This window comes from Trachemys scripta, chromosome 19, assembly GCF_013100865.1.
Source record: "Trachemys scripta elegans isolate TJP31775 chromosome 19, CAS_Tse_1.0, whole genome shotgun sequence".
In the NCBI taxonomy this organism is placed as follows: domain Eukaryota; kingdom Metazoa; phylum Chordata; order Testudines; family Emydidae; genus Trachemys; species Trachemys scripta.
This window is the reverse complement of record NC_048316.1, coordinates 3,435,332-3,452,465: the sequence shown is the minus strand read 5'-3', so window position 1 is coordinate 3,452,465 and position 17,134 is coordinate 3,435,332. Positions and strand designations below refer to the sequence as shown.

General features: G+C 40.9%; 2 protein-coding genes across 7 annotated transcripts in view; one reads left to right on the top strand and one right to left on the bottom strand.

Moving 5' to 3' along the window:
* The window catches only part of CEP104 (centrosomal protein 104), a 34,665-nt gene extending 17,835 nt beyond the window's left edge, over window positions 1-16,830 (bottom strand). For 2 of the 5 annotated variants that reach the window (XM_034753395.1, XM_034753399.1), the window contains exons 1-11: window positions 16,642-16,770; window positions 10,722-10,848; window positions 9,397-9,570; window positions 8,218-8,356; window positions 7,166-7,228; window positions 6,149-6,225; window positions 3,922-4,090; window positions 3,533-3,691; window positions 2,487-2,717; window positions 985-1,188; window positions 149-316 (exon numbers count right to left, since the gene is read on the bottom strand). In XM_034753395.1, coding sequence (XP_034609286.1) covers window positions 149-316; window positions 985-1,188; window positions 2,487-2,717; window positions 3,533-3,691; window positions 3,922-4,090; window positions 6,149-6,225; window positions 7,166-7,228; window positions 8,218-8,356; window positions 9,397-9,570; window positions 10,722-10,834 — 1,497 coding nt within the window. In that variant the 5' untranslated portion in view covers window positions 10,835-10,848; window positions 16,642-16,770. Of the gene's footprint in view, window positions 1-148; window positions 317-984; window positions 1,189-2,486; window positions 2,718-3,532; window positions 3,692-3,921; window positions 4,091-6,148; window positions 6,226-7,165; window positions 7,229-8,217; window positions 8,357-9,396; window positions 9,571-10,716; window positions 10,849-16,641 lie in introns of all 5 variants that reach the window. The other 3 variants (XM_034753398.1, XM_034753396.1, XM_034753397.1) reach the window with 3 other exon arrangements.
* A 67-nt stretch (window positions 16,831-16,897) lies between these two features.
* Window positions 16,898-17,134, top strand: part of DFFB (DNA fragmentation factor subunit beta) — a 6,891-nt gene continuing 6,654 nt past the window's right edge. Inside the window, exon 1 of one of the 2 annotated variants that reach the window (XM_034753401.1) lies at window positions 16,898-17,092. In XM_034753401.1, the coding sequence (XP_034609292.1) occupies window positions 16,979-17,092 (114 nt within the window). In that variant the 5' untranslated portion in view covers window positions 16,898-16,978. The remainder of the gene's footprint in view (window positions 17,093-17,134) is intronic. The other variant, XM_034753400.1, reaches the window with a different exon arrangement.

Here is a 17,134-nt window from a genome sequence, read left to right as displayed (position 1 = left end):
TTAAATTACAATTATTTTCTCAACTAAAAGCCTTCATTTACTAGGCCCTGATCCTGCAACTTGTTCCATGTGAGTATAGCCCTGCACAAGGCTGTGCAGGACTGGAGCTTCAATGAGGATATTTTTATTATGAAACAGTATTACTCACTGAAGACACTATGTCTTTTATGGCTCTTCTTATAAGAAAGACAGCAGCTCTAAGCATATTCTTTAAATCATCCTTAGATGTGCTGGCAGACATTTCCATCAGCTTTTTATATGTAGCAAGCAATGCATCTTCTCGATACGACCAAGTCTTGGAATATGCTCCTGCAACCTGATACAGAGCAATATTACTGTTAAAATGGCTAATACTGGCAACTCAATGCACAATTTAGTGTGACACAGAAAGAGATTTGCAAAGGCAAACTGGGAATTAAGCGCCCAAATCCCATTTACTTTCAATGGGACGGAGGCATTTTACTTCTTTTTGCAGCCTTGAAAATCTCTTCCATAAGATTGCTTAAAGGAAAAATGAGACTTTATACCAAAAGAAAAGGGATTAATACCTTAACCTCAACAAACTATCCCAGATTTTGGCAATTACCTATCTACCGACAAAGCACCAATCACTGGCACTAGCAGTGAAACTTCCATCAGAGGACAAATTCGAAAGCAGATAATCTGTAAACATCTTATTTCGCTCCCAAAAATGGATGAACTAAATGGATGAACTACATAAACTTATCTAGATATAATAGATTCCTCTGATAATATGTAATCAACTCATTAGCAACAGAAAGTTAGGTAGCCATGTAAATGCTGAAAATAGGCACCTGATTTTAATACTAATTATAGCAATACCAAACTTTAGATTTGAAGTTCTATTTAATCATCACATATATGAAGCCATTATCTCATCATGCTTTTGTTCACAAAGTGAATTCTAAAATGACTCAAGATCTGGATTATAAATATGAAGTTGTTTATTTTTCTGGTCTTTACCAAGGCCTCTCCGAAAACTTCAATGGCAGGGCTAGCCTCCCTCAGCACTTTCTCAGTTAATGGTTCTGGTTCCCCAGTGATGCCACTTCTTGGAGTATCACTGATATCTTCTTCATTCATCTCTGGCTCAAGGTAGGCAAATCCATCCTCATGCTGCTTACGAATAGCTGGAAGAGGTCTCTCATCGTATGGCAAAAATTCAACCTAATGGAGAAGACAAGCAAAGTAATTCGAATTGTGACTCAGATCTGATGTTGTTCCATCACTACTTTGATTCATTTCAACACAATCCAGCCAGACTTTTCTCCAGAGTTGTATCTCCTGCATTTTAAATGCAGGTTTGGAAGTTTTCCTTTTTTTTATCCTGTTACCGTGGCAACAGTGTTTTCAGAATGGAAGTCAGTACAAAGGATATATTTTATATGACATTAAGCAGATAAGATAAAAATATTATGGAATTCCATTTATAGCCACTCTCCAGATATGAAGACAATGTAAACAGTTACGTTATTTTACTCCAGTGTGCTGTAAAGAGATTATTGCTGCTCTTAGGGTCCAATCCAATTCCTACTGAAGTCGATGGGAGTCTCCACTGGCTTCAGCGGAAGTTGGGCTGGCCTTATTGGTTATGTCTACACTGCAATTAGACACCTAGAGCTGGAGGGTGCATCTGACATGGGCTCAGGCTCAGAGGCTGTTTAACTACAGTGCGGATGTTCCAGATGTTCACTGCACAGGATCCTAGAGCCTGGCTCCAGCCTGAGCCTGGATGTCTATACTGCAATGAAACAGCCCTGCAGCCCCAGCCTTGCGAGCCCTAGTCAGCCGGCACGGGCCAGCCATGACGTTTTAATTGCAGTGTAGACGTACGCTTAGTGTTTCTGGTTCCAAAACTTTTATTACGATTACTGCCTGGATTACTTTCCCTCGTGGTGCATGTGCCATCAAGCCATTACTATGTTCTTCAGTCTCATTCCACCACATTCTTTGCGGCTGTTTTGGCCCTGAGCCTGGACTCACACATGATAATTTATAAAAGAGGAGTGTTATGAGATCATTAGAGGAACAGGCTGATTTGTAGCCCAGCTCTGAAGTGAATCAGCAGTGTGACCTTGGACTAGTCACTTAACCTCTCTTTATGTCAGTTTCCCTATTTGTAAATTGGGTATAATCTTACTTAACTCAGACTGCATGAATGTTTGTAAAGGCTTTCAAGAGTCTCTCACAAGAAATGCTAAACGTTATTACTACTAGATGAACACAGATTAACAGCAGAGAAAGCCAACCTCTGATGCCATATGAGACATCAGCATAACCAAAAGATGATCAGATTTTTATAGGAAGCTGAATGTAATAAGAAAATCTTTTCTTTGGTAGATTCCTATAGAAATGGCCAAGAAAGGTGACTTTTGGCTGGACATGATTATATGATGATCTCTTGCAAATGTGGGAGGCCTCAAATCAGAGAAGCAGAGAAGACTCAGATAAACAAGATCACTTACATTTGTCTTTGGAAAACCCTCTACAGAGACAGGTGGCTGGGCAACAGGAGAAGCGGAGTGTTCAGGAACAATGGGCTCAGGGGAAGTTGTCTTGGGTGGCTTTTCTTGTGGCAAAGGCTCAGTCTTCTGTGCTTCTGTTTTCTCATTCTGGGGTGACTGCATGGGTTTCTTTTGCCGAGGGCTAACTGAATAAACCACAGGCTCAAGTGGCAATTCAGGAGGTCTTCGGATCTGAGAAAAGAAAGGGCAGTTTTGTACAAGAAGGTTTCAGTACACTGCTTCAAAATAAAATTCTAAAAGTGAAGCTCAGGCACCATTACTATATCAGCTGCTTTTGAATAAACACTACAACTCCACTTTTAAAAAGGAGTGGAAATCATGGCTCTAAATGCAGGTGTCTGGCATAACCGCAAAGCAACACAAGGGAGAAGACAACAGATTATAAGCAGCCTCACCCTAATTGGCAAATAATGCTTTCCAATAGCTTTCTAAGCTATAAATACACCTTAGGGTTGTGGTATGTCACTCATTTTGAACTCCTGTGGTTTGCAGTGATGCCACCAGAAGCCCTTTATGCATGTCTGACAGTAACAACAAGAGGTGCTTAGAAATATGAGAAAGCCTCGTGTCTTGGTTACGTTTAGGTCAGACTAAGTGATCTAATGGTTTCTTTTATCCTTGAAAATCTGTGACAAAACACGTGAGTATATCTAGTGTAACTGTGATATGTTAGTGCCTTTTCATTATTATTTATAGACCATTAAGTGTATATAGCTGGAAAAACTAGATGAGTACAGATCAACGGCAGAGAAAGCCAACCTCTGATGCTATATGAGCAACTAACAATCCAACAAACCAACAATCCAACAATATTAAAAAAATATAAAGATTTAACAAAAATACTCTATGACAATTATCTTATGAGTCCTATCCCATGAGTTTATTTTAGCTTCTCAGGCACATCTCTATTTATAATACAACTTGATAAAGCCTTATGAGTCAAGTCACCATGTGTTTATTTTTATATTATGACTAGTGATCCCTACCATCAGCTCTGGATCCAGAAGGTTGTGCAGCTCCAGTTGCTGATACACCTTCAGGCGGTATTCTTCCATCTGCTGTTTCTTCTGTTTAGCAAGATCATAATCTTCCTTCTCTACAGCACAGCGCTTTTCTACCTCATACCGCCCGAGTCTTTCCCCAACCTGAAAAATGGTGCTTTCATGTCATTAAGGTTGCTGGAAATCACATTCTTTTAAATGTATATAGAATTCCAGCTAGACTCAATTGTCTGACTCTTCATTTGTTATTTTTAAACACACCAAAAGGGTGACCTGCAGCCACCACAAATGTATTTTACTGCAAAGATTGAGGACCACCTTATGGCCAAATGAAAAACTCATGGATTTGTGACATAACAGTCATTAAACAGTACCTTTTGCAAGTCAGCAATAGCTTGTTTGAGTTTCTTGGCATAGTCATAACATTCATGATGGACAGCTTCATGCTTTTTCTCATCCAGTTTACGAATTATCTGAGCAACTTCTGGATCCTGGTACATATCAAAAGCCAAATCATCCAGTGGTGAAATAGAGTCAGGTTTTCTGGAGAATGAAAAAAAAGATATTTTTGAGGTTAAATCTGAAGCACCACTTACAATATATTCCTTCTCTTTTTGCTGTGAGAAGATTAATATATATATTAAGATGACAATTATTTTTCTCATTCTTCAGAATACTGTGGATCTCACTTATTTTAAATGGCTCATCAAAGTCACATTTTTCCTGTTTTACCTTGAAATACAAGTTTAGCTCTTGTAAAGTTATTATTGAAACCAAAAGAATATTTAAACAAATGTATATTTTCCATTTTACTCTACACTGAAGTTTAGTGGATATGCTATCGCCTAACTCAATGGTCTAGACCTACCACCACCGAGACTTTGATGTGATCTGTTGTTTTCAGTGACATCTATATGATTAAATTATCACATTTCTATGTAAATGAAAGAGCTCCTCAAGACTATGGTCATTGAGATTTTCTAAGGAAGAAGAGCAGATGTTATAATGTTTATACATGGCTTTGAAGATTTAAAGTACTAGGTAATAGCTAATTATTATACTCCTGTTATTTCCATCATTCACCAAATCCTCTTCCTCCCAGATCCACTTTGAGGTGCTTCTTCCTCCAAATGAGATAAACTGGAAAATACTGCCTCTAGCACTAGTCAATGTTGCTATGACTGCAGTGATTTTAGTAAGTAAACAATTTTTCAATGTCCAGAGAATATTGTCTTTTATTCAAAAGAAAATAACTCCTACTTACAAGGGAAATTAACCATTAGAATAGCTTACCAAGGAACATGGTAGATTCTTCATCATTTAAGTCTTTAAATGACAATTGGATGTCTTTCTAAAAATATATTCTCTAACCCAACCACAAGATAGGGGTTTGATAGCATTTCACCCAGTAATTTCTATAAGGTCTGTGTTATACAGTTGAGACTAGAATCCTAGATGATCATAATTGTTCCTTCTGACCTTAAAAATATATGAATTTATCACTGAGAATAACAGTCTCTTCTTCTAAGTGAGATGCTAACATTTTTAAAATGAACAAAGAAAAAAAGATCCAGAAAAATAAGTTTCCTGAAAACTAAAAGATTGTGTTATTGTGATAGAGTGTTTTTGTGTACCAGGCATGCTATGATATTTCCTCCAGTTGTCACACAGATAATTCAATCATCTGCTGATTATTCTGATCAAATAATGCTAGAATTGGATCAATTTGATCAGAACAAGCAGGAAGTATTATAGGCTAAAATATCAAAATCCCATGCAATGGACACAGATTGTCCAACAACACATGCAAAAACCAACGTGTGTGTAAATCAAGTAACTGCACACTTACTGGCATACTAACTGAGTCAGTTACTTGATCTGCATGCCCAAAAGAGGGCTTCTGTAGGCACAATGTGTATGGCTTTTGTAGAGGTTTGAAAATGTGGGCCATATAATTATGCAGCCAAAAAAGCCTAACTGAGAAATACAGGGTTGGCTGTTGGTGGTCTCTGACAGTTACATGGCTGTTTGCTATGACAATAATATCAGTAGGAGAGTAACTCAGAGATCTAGCTAGCTTCTGGAAAGTATAGGCTAGTCTGTTAGCCAAACTACTCTCCTCGTCTGTTAGCTGATAGAACTACCACCACTGGCCAAATTTGCAGTGCCACCACATTGGCTGAATCCCTGACTACCGGCATACATGTTGTGATGGCAACCACACTGTAAATGTTAAAGAGGAAAATAGGATGAATGGTAGTTAAAGTTGTGCTGGTTAACAAGATGCCAAGAATAGCTAGTGCTATCAATTTGGTAACAACCGCTTGGGTTCAAATTTGGCATTTAAGGAACAACAATGTTTCTGAGAAATAAGACACAAGGGTGGCTGATGAAGAAATAAGACCCAACAGAATGTGTCTGCACACTGTTCATTCACCAAGCATGTAAGACATAATTAAGTGCTGAAGTCCAACAATAATCAGCACAATTCACAGCTTGGAAATGACAAAGTTCTGGCACCTAAATTGTTTTTAGTTATAGCTCATGATGTCACTAGCTTTATTAACTCCTCTGATCCAAATCTCAGCAGACAAATCTTACCCGAGGTATGTTCCATCTAAGGTTAGGTCATCTGGATTGTTCCCAAGGTAATGGTCAATCAGCTTCTCTCTTGAAGGCTTTGGAAGAAAAAGGTTAATGTAATGTCACCAATTTTTTTGTGAAGAGGATAGAAACTGTAGATTCAAACAATTAAATGTGAGACATCATGTCACACCTTTTCCTATATGCCTCTATATTTAGACTTAAATAACTAAGTTGAATTAACAGTATCTTCAAACAAACTCACATATATAAAAAGGTCTCACAATGTTAGTAGAGTTTTTACTACATCTCTGACAAAATACTAGTTTTGTTTAGCACAACAGTAAAAGTAAACATGGCAGAACTATTCTCTTATACGCAAATTACAGAGGAAGTTTGAAAATAAAACTCTATAATTTATATTTACTGTACTATAAGAGAACAACAGCAGTTGCCTGAAACACCACACTTCATTATCAGGTGAGAATCTAGTAGGGTTAATGTTAAGTAGGTTCTACTGGACCATCACTTCTGTGGATCGGGAGATGGAAGTGACTCTTAGGATAAAGAAACGAGGGTGCGGGTTGAGCAGTCCAATGTGAGGAATACTACCCAGCCTGATGAAAAGGCTGGACCTGAAATTTGCTACCTTGTTGTTGCTTTGTTAACTCCAAAGCCAGGAAGGGGGACATTTTGCATTTTACATAGTGGACTGCATGTACACATACATGTAAAATAATCTGTGCATTTTAAAAGGCTGAAAATACAAACATACTCAGTTCCATGATGCTATTTTGGTTTACTCCTTCCAAAGGGAATTTCTTTTCAAAATTACATTAAAAAGAAACAACCAAACAAAAAACAGAAAATAAGTGCATGACAGCTCTGTTTAAACAACACTAATGTAACAACAACAAAAATCAAAAGGCACCCTACATTAGGTGAAGCACATCATTATTAAGTACGTGTAGCAACATCCAAAGACAGTATGTTTGAGAGGGAAACTTTCTTCCATAATCATCTTTATATACTTACTTTATTGCTGTCATTGCTGTAGTCTGCAGGTTCCCCAATTATATTTATTGCTACCAGAGCAACCTAAGATAGAATTAAAAAGAAATATGGATACACAAGACCATTATTACTTTACTTGTATTTATGAAGACTGGAACAACGTCATTATAGAACATGCACTGAGCCACTACACAACTTGTGCTGGCACCTCTAAAATATTTTTATCACTTTCCGAAAATTATCTAGTAGTGAATTACTTAAATTCATACATTCTATGGGCCCTATGCACCCAAACATAGGTAGGCAAGAGCTCATTGTAAGGGTCAGATGCATATGTTTAACAATTTGTTACTAAATGAGCTAAAGGTAACTTGGCTAGAAACAACATGGTGTAGTGGTCTGCTACTCCCCTTTTAGGGCCATAAGTCTGATTCATACACAGCATAACTATGCAAAGTTAGAGAGCCTGATTCTCAGCTTCTCTCATTTTGGATAGATGTGCAGTGTAACTACTTAATTCACTTACACAAAAAAAATCCGATCCCAAAGCGCTGTATTGTGGTGTGCAAGACATCAGCAGCATTCCATCGCAGAGAAAGCTGTTTGTCTTGGCTGTATTACACATTAAGCACTCAGAGCTCAACATGAAAAGAGGCATAGAAATGCACACTTGATTAATCTGTTCTGGATACACTGAATACCACTTCTGGCTAATCTGATATAAGAGCAGCCAGCAAGAGAACTTTTACCTTTAGATATTATCTAGACTCTCAATATACAATGCAGTGCTTGGATGAAAGTGTGCCAGACGAAAGCTCTCTTGATATTATATCCAAATGTCTTAAGTGTAGAATAGAAATCTTTAGACCCCTATAATTTGAAGCTAATAATTTGCACATTAAAGAAAAGAGACACCAGACTTTTAATTGACATTTTTTCTGAGAATTACTCATTCACAACAACTTCCCACTGGCAATTTTAGTTTTATAAATCAAAGCAGCTTTTTGCTTCGGAAGTCTTGGACAACTGCAATATTGTTTAGAGCATCAAGTCACCATTTTAATTCATCTTACCTGACTGTATAAATTGTATCTATTGATGTAATTTTTATGGAAAGTGAGTTTTAGATACTGTCCTACTGCATCCACGTAGACTGACTTCAGCTCCCGTGCTTTGTACCCGGTCTTCTCATTGTCTGAGAGAGAGACATAACTGTAGAAGGAAAATTGATTAAGCAGATGAAATGTGTAAAAACATGCGCAAATAAGAAAGATATATTTTGTTAATATACAACATCCATTCAAATTAGTATTTTGATAAACTTTAAAATGGTATTGAGAACTGAAATAAAGAATGCCATTTCTCTTTTTAAAAAAGCACTCTACAGACTTGATTCAAAGTGCACAGAAATCAACAGGAGTTTTGACACTGACTTCCAAGGGCTTTGGATCACTTCAGTAGAATAAGCCCCATAGCCCTGAGCCCGCATTGAGAAAACGTGTGAGGGAACCCTTGGGGTTCTACTCTGGCAGCCACACATATGGACACAATTGCAGCACTGGGGCCTATGTATTAAAAGAGTTGATGTGTTAAATATGCTCAACTATTAATAGAATACCAGAGAACTGAGATGCATAAAACCACCTGAAGTTATGGCAACCACCATCCCTTTAAAACTGCAATAAAAAGGACTTTTCTATCTGAAGATATTAACATTGAAACAATGTATTTAGATTATAAACTCTTTGGCATATGGATCATATTTTTGTTATGTGTTAGTGGCACCTAGCACAGTGAGGTTCATAACTGGGGCTTCTCAGTGCTACCACAATACAAATAAATAATAATGACACAGCACTTAATACATAGTGGGTTTTGATAGATTTTTCTCCTTTCAACAACTGTGCTCTTCCACATGCATATTTAAAAAGATGACATGTCAGAGATACTGGTCAATAAGTCTAGTAAGATGTCTATATCCATATTTAATAAAAACACAGAAAAGAATGCAGCTGTCACGTGTGTTCTGAAAACCCAGGGGAAAATTCTGTCCTCAGTTGCACTCATACAATTCTAGTGACTTCCAACTTTATTACTGTGGCATTACACAGGCGCAGCTGGGGGACAGAATTTCCCTTCCCTATTTGCATAACATCACATCAACATTTTACCCATGACTAACATACCACTCCCTTCCCAAATCTTACCTTTCTGATTAAAGTGACACCATCATTTATCACCTTTTGACTTACCCCAGTCTGCGAAACCGCTCTGACTGATACGGTGCAAAGTACTCAGGCAGATTTTCAGTAATGTAGAACTCAATTTTGCTTGAAATCATATACTGATGAGCGAGTAATTGCAGCTTTCGAACTCGACATCTCTCCACCATCTGAAGGACGATTTCTTGTGGATACTGGCAGAGTCTGAAAGTAAAGAAAATTTTCAATAATCATCTTCTTAAAGAGTTATTGCCAACTTGAATCGCATTTTGTCTAAAAATTGTTTCTCTTTCATTTCTACAAGTAACTCCTAACATTCAGAGCCATGCTGGGAAGGATGTGGGGAGGAGGGACAGCTTGCCCAGGTCCCTTGTTTGAGAGGGTTCCTAAAACCAAGTGACATTGCCACCTGGCATGCAGGGTCATAGTGCCACTCACAATAGAGGGTCAGCCAGACGAAACCTCAATGGCTCTGCAACTCCACGTTATAGGTTGGAAATCCCAGACCAGGGAACCAGCCCCAGCCCTGTGAGACAAGAGCCAAGCTCCTATTGCAGGCTGAGTGTAGTGTGGGATCACTCTCCAATTCCCCCCCACCCCCGTTCCCTCAGTGGTAACTTTTTTAGCAGGGTGGGGGCCCTCAGTTTCAGATTTTGCCCCGGGCACCCCAAAATGTGCAGCCCTGCTAACATCACTATATAGCAAGTTGGTTTTCTTTGGGGGGGGCAAAGGGGCTCTTTTTTCAATTTACTTTGTATATTTAACAGCAGTGTGTATAGACAGGTCCCCCTGCTGGCTGCGTGGGCCTGTCACACAATAGAAGTGGAGAGAAAAGCATTACAAAAACTAGAGAAGGCAAGTGATTGTAAAACCACAAAAATTGGCAGGGGGATTCCGAGGCAGATGTAGTGCCCAAAATCACTTTTTTTTTTTTTAAATTGACTTGTTTCAAGTTAATGGGATCCCTTTTAAGAACCCTCTGGAGTTTTGGGAGACAAGGGCTGCGTGGGATGAAAGGCAACTACAGAACTTGGTCCATAGTTCTCACAGCCAGTGAGGTCCCTCACCCGGCTTTGGGCAGACAGAACCAGGCAGTTGACTTTGATGGGATCTCATGTGGACACAGGAGTCTGCCTGGAGCAGTTCACAGGACTGGGGCTGGATTTTGTCAAACTCTTTGTGATCTTGAATGAGAGGCAACTATGCAAAATCCTGATTTTCTATCTTAGATTTCTCATTTTTTGGTGTAATCAGATACCCAGGGTAGAATTATTTCCCTGTGAATTACTTGTATCTCATATTTTAGAGACACCTCAATGCTTCCTTAATATAAATAACTCTTTCACTTACAGTACCTTGGTGATCTCCATCCATTGACTGTTGGTGCATGAACCATCAGTTCTTTTGCACTGAAGCCATCTTCATGTCCTGATGAACTGATAACTACGAATCCAATTTTGTGTGGCATTCTGCACAGTTGAGCTGATCAAAACAATGACTTTTTAAAAATCAAGTTAATCCATTTTATAAAAGCTACAACTAAATAAGTACAACCCACTCCTGCAGTCTCTACTTGGACAAAATGACTGTTCACTTTCATGGGAACTTTCTTGAATAAATACTAGCACATCAGATTCTTAATCTAAATCCTATCAAACCTCATTAATATTAAAGGTATTCGTTTTAGCTAACTTTACAAGCATTGTTTAATAAAGTCAATAAAAACTTCCAAACTCAGAGGGAATTTTGTACGATTTGCACAATTTCAGAATTTCCACTTTAGTAACACTGTTTTCTGTGCCGTTCCAACTGGATTTCAGTGACCAAGTTTCCATATCCACCTGTCTGTCAGAGCCCAAAAACTGTCAGGACCAATTTAGTGAAAACACGATTTTAAGAATTCAAAACATTTTAACCAAGCATTTTAACCAACAGGCTTAAATGTAAAGGAAATGAGAACCAGACATTCAGAAAGCCTTTGGCAAGGTCCCTCACCAAAGGCTCTTAAGTAACATGAAGAGTCATGATATAAGAGGGAAGGTTCTCTCATGGATCAGTAACTGGTTAAAAGATAGCAACAAAGGGTAGAAATAAGTGGTCAGTTTTCACAGTGAACAACAGGAAACAGCAGGGTCCCCCAAGGATCTGTACTGGGACCAGTGCTGTTTAGCATCTTCAGAAATGATCTGGGAAAAATGGAAACAATAAGGTGACAAAGTTTGCAGATGATACAAAATTAGTCAAGATAGTTAAGTCCAAAGCTGACTGTGAAGAGTTACAAAGGGATCTCACAAAACTGGGTGACGGGGCAAGAAAGTGGCAGATGAAACTCAATGTTGATAAATGCAAAGTAATGCACATTGGCAAACAATCTCCAACTACACACACAAAATGATGGGGTCTAAATTAATTACCACCAGTCAAGAAGAGATCTTGGAATCATTGTGGGTAGTTCTCTGAAAACATCTGCTCAGTGTGCAGACAATAAACAAAGAATATTACCAACCATAAGGAAAAGGATAAATAATAAAACTGAAAATATAATGCCACTATATAAATCCATGGTACACCCACACCTTGAATACTGCGTGCAGTTCTGGTCACCTCATCTCAAAAAAGATATATTAGAATTGGGAAAAGTACAGAGCAGTGCAACAAAAATGAATAGGGGTATTGAACAGCTCCCATATGGAGAGAGATTAAAAAGACTTGGGACTGTTCCACTTGGAAAAGAGATAATTAAGGGGGGGCATATGATAGAGATCTATAAAATCATGAATTGTATTGAGAAAGTGAATAAGGAAATGTTATTTACTCTTTCACATAAAACAAACCAGTGACCAGGCAGGGGACACCCAATTAAATGAATAGGCAGTACGTTTCAAACAAACAAAAGGAAGTACTTCTTCACACAATGCACAGTCAACTGAGGAACTCATTGCCAGGGGATGTTCTGAAGCCAAAAGTATAAGAGGGCTCAAAAAAAGAATTAGATAAGTTCATGGAGGATAGGTCTATCAATGGCTATTAGCCAAGATGGTTAGGAATGCAACCCCATGCTTTGGATGTCCCTAAACTCTGACAGCTAAAAGCTGGGACTGGACAACAAGGGATGAATCACTCAATAAATTGCCCTATTCTGATCACTCCCTCTAAAGCATCTGGCACTGGCTACTGTCAGAAGACAGGACACTGGACTTGATGAACCATTGGTCTGACTCAGTATGGCTGTTCTTATGTAATGAATGGAACTGGTAAGTGAGAAAAGTAAAGATTTACCGAAATACCTCTGATATCACAGACACTCCATGTAATTCAGTAGTCAGTTGTTCATGAGGCAAAAGCAGAAAAAAGTGCATGGATCCCTCTGATCAAAGAACAGCCTCCTGATCAGTGATCTTATAAAACTGAACTCATTTCACAGTGAAAAGGATATAAAGCTAACACATAACACGTGCTTTTCTATAATGTCTGTAAAACATATCCATCATTTCACCACTTAGAGTGGTCTGCAAACAGGTTACTTGGCAACAAAATAACTTATTAGTAATGTATTAAGTTATCTTTGAAAACTGAGCACATTGTAGTTTCACACAAAAAGTAGGCGTCAGGAAGGGATTGCGAGATCTCTTCTCCTGTAAAGCTCATGAACTCTGTAAAAGAAATGCTCCCTCCTAGAGTACTCGTATTGCTTACAAAAAGGTCTAAAGTAGAACACCTTCAGTTCTCATCACCATCTGCCTCAAACTTCATCACCTGTTTTAAACTCTCACAAGCTGGTTTGTCACGAGTTGCACTCTGTTTTGAAAACTAACATAAATGGTCTGTAACATCTGACAAAGTAAATAAAATGTATCATGATTAGATTAAAACGAGATACATGCAGAATCCTGGGAGTCTGTGAACCTACCACAAAAAATATTAAACAGAGTTCAACCTGACCACTTGCACTGGTGACTGGAGCAGGCTTTAACATGTTCTCTTGTGGGCTGCCCTGTGCCCTTTGTTACTGTGGTCCACTTTCACGTGATAAGATAGTTCTCCTGGGGGGAAATTCAGTTTTGCTAAACTTCTAGGCCACCTCATCATGCTTTATGCACAGCAAACAGGGGCCAGCATTAACACAGCACATGCACTTTCCCACTTCTCACATTCTCTGAGCCTGCACTCCTCCAGCCCCCACTTCCAACTCTCAGTGAACAGATTTTGTTAAGTGGGGGGCAACTTTAACCGTGATTCCAAGGGCTATTTAGCACCTGAAAACTCTAGGGATTTTTTGTGTGTGTTTTGCAGATAACTTCAAAATTAGCTGATAGGAGCACTGTATCTAATTCCTATATATAAGGATTTAATAAACATTAGACTCACTCAGCTCTAATACTAACATGTTCTCACATCTTGTGTCAAGTCACTTAAGGAATGCTGGTTAGGTTTAAAATTGTAATGTATATTCTTTGTTACTAACTCTTGAATACAACACTGAAACAATTGTAGAAATATCTAGAATACTTTCTATCACTTTTTTGCAGTTCATCAAGCTTTGAGTAGATCATTTAACTTTGGAAACATCCTACTAGGGCAACCGCCCACTGTGAGTTTACACTACACCTTCCTGGGTCCCTAGAGGTGTTATCACACTTCAAATAATAGACTAGAAACTAACCTTAAACAGGAGTGAAACTGACACTTTCAAGTCACTTTCACAGTACACCTCTACCCCGATATAATGCGACCCGATATGACACGAATTCGGATATAACGCGGTAAAGCAGCGCTCCCAGGGGGTGGGACTGTGCACTCCGGCAGATAAAAGCAAGTTCGATATAATGTGGTTTCACCTATAACGCGGTAAGGTTTTTTGGCTCCCGAGGACAGCGTTATATCGGGGTAGAGGTGTATTGCCAATCCCAAATGTTCAAAAATGATGAATCAGGCTCACCAAAAATCATGAGATTGGCTTTAAAATCATGAGATTATGTAAAATAACAGATTTGGGGTTCTTTTTATTTGCCTTCTGCTTTTTGAGCCTTTAGGGTGCACTGGGGTCACATTTTGAAGCTTTCTCTACTTAATTTTTCTTTAAGAATGAAAGCTGAAATCATCACATATCCATTTGACTCCAGGAGCTGGGCCTTTAAGGAAAACAATTATCATGAGACACATGACAAAAATCATGAGAGTTGGCAACAGTGTTTTTACTTCTGTTTAAAAGCTAGTTACTTTTCAGAAGGCTCTTAAACACAACACTACAGCAATTGAGTTGCCATTCTCACGGGAGACTATTTAAAACCAAACACCAAGAAAATTCTATATTTTAAAGCTGAGAAAAAAAAACAGACTTCCGAGGTATATCACGGCAACTGCAGGCAGGAAAGAAAAATAAACAGGCACAGGAACTCTGGGCAGCTCTTCCTTTAGAAAGAAAGTTGGAGGGTCAAATCTTCTAGTCTTTAATCAAGTAAAACTTCTATTGCCATCAGTGCCTCCACTCATAGCTATAAACATCACAGTGAACATATAATAATGAGTGGTCAATAACTATATACCTCAAACTTAAATATCTGAGCCATCTTATCCAGATTTACACATTTTATATGCATTGGCTCAGGGACTTTATGGACAAATCGTTGACTTCATGCACTCTGTGGATGCAGTTTCTGTTCTTTGTTCTGGAATTGGCCTGAATACAGCTGAAACCCTACAAATTTGAGGCATAAACACATCTGAAACTTATGACACTTTCTCATTCCTTCCTTTTCTCAAGCTCAGAACAAAAAAATAACTGAACAAAATGGTTTTCAGTTAAAATGTAAAATTGCACAGCAGCCATTGCTCTACAACCCAGCATGGGGCAGAATCTGCCACCTCTTTGGGTTAAGCGATCTCCTCTCATCTGACTCTCATGCTCCATTCTTCCTAACCTCAGTGCTGCTTTTCATGCTGTCAACCAGGACATCCATCCTGGGACCATTTGCTGGAGTCTCAAAGAATTGGCTGCCTTGGTTTTGCTCTCATCTATCAGAGTCTTCTTTTTTTGAAGCATTCAGCAGAGAGAGAGAGGCTGGTCTGCTGGATAGGGAACTAGCCCTGAAAGACCTGGGTTCTACTCCCCTCCGCCATTGACTTCCTGTCTGACCCCACCCCAAGCCTGTGCTTTAAGGACAGAATTTCAAATGTTTTTAGGCACCCAACGATGCAGTTAGATCTCTAGTGGGGTTTACAAAGCACCAAATCTTCTAAGTGCATTTGAAAATCTCATGAGGTGCCTAAATACCTTTGAAAAATCTGGCCTTTAGTCTGTGTGTGCCTCAGTGCTCCACCTGTACAATGGGGATAACAGCATTGTTCTACCTTGCCAAGGGGCTGGGAGGAGAAATAGGTTAGACGTTGTGAGGCGCAGCCTCAGATACTATGGTGATGAAACCACATAAATAACACAGGTAGAGTGGGCACTTCTCTATACACTGCTAGTTCTTCCCTGCGTTTGACCCCTTCTTTTTGCCTACATTCCCAAATCTTCCCCTTTTCTGAATGTAACCTAGGCTCCGTGCTTTGCTGTATTTCATTCTGAATCCCCTGTTCTCTCTAAATCAAACCCTCCTCCCTCACAGGCTAAACTTCTATACCCTTAATGTAATCACCCCCCTTTCTGATCTTAATCACCCCGACTCTGTTTGTAAACAAAATACTGACTCCCTGCCCCGGGGCACCTCTCCTCTGCACAACTTCACCCTAATGCCGGGCTGCAGTTAAGGGCGCCACCTGGGAGCTCCCACACCTGCTGTATGAAACTCGGGGGGCTCCCCCCCCAACTGGCGCCCTTGTCAGGGGAGGAGAGCTTGCTGAGTCGCCTGCACAGAGGGGCTGACCACGGGGGGGCGGGGAGGGCTCATCCCCGGTGAGAATCAGGCTCTCTCGCTCCAGGACGGTGAAAGGGGAAGGGTCGGGGCGCAGGCCCGAAACGCGGGGGCCGGGTGCATTTGTAAACCAAGAACTTGGCAAAGATTCCGGCGGGGGCGTCACAGACAAATGCAATCCGCTGCGGTGCCCCCCCCGGCCCAGCAACGCGAGGGCGGCGCCCGCTGTCAGGGCCGGCGGAGGTAGCGGGGCTCGGACAGAGGCCCCAGGCCCGAGCACGGGGGTGCTGTGGGGGCGGAGGGACGGGAGGGCAGCGCAGTTGGGGGGGGGGGGGGGCGGGGATGGCCCTGCCCAGGCCGGCTGGGTCTGGGGGTCCCCATAGGGCGGCGTCGGGCAGGGACACACGTTACCGCTCACCTCGGGCATGACAGGACCCCGAGCGGGGCAACGCTCCCCCCCGCTGCAGCCCTCGTCCTCACCTACTTCACTCCGGCTCCATCGCCAGGGCCACCGCTCTCATGGCAACCGGCCTAGGACACGCCCCTGCGCATGCGCGGCATCCCGCCGCGCGGCCGGGCCACATCCGCGCATGCGCCAGACCTGATGCTTATGGCGGGGGACTGCTTCCGCCTCGGTAACGCTCACGGCGTCCGGAGCCGGCTGTCTCTTTGAGCATGCGCAAACTGCAAGGGAGCGGCGCTAGGGCCCGGAAGCGGCTGATGCCAGCGGTTCGGGCCCCGGTCTCGGCTGGGCCATGGCCCCGCGGCCTAAGGCCTTCAAGATCCGCAGCCTGCGCGGCCCCCAGAAGTACGGGGTCGCGGGGAGGAGCCTGCCGGAGCTGCTGCGCAAGGGGGGCAAGCTGCTGCAGGTGCTGCCTGAGCCCGGGGACAGCGGCGAGCCGGCTGCAGGC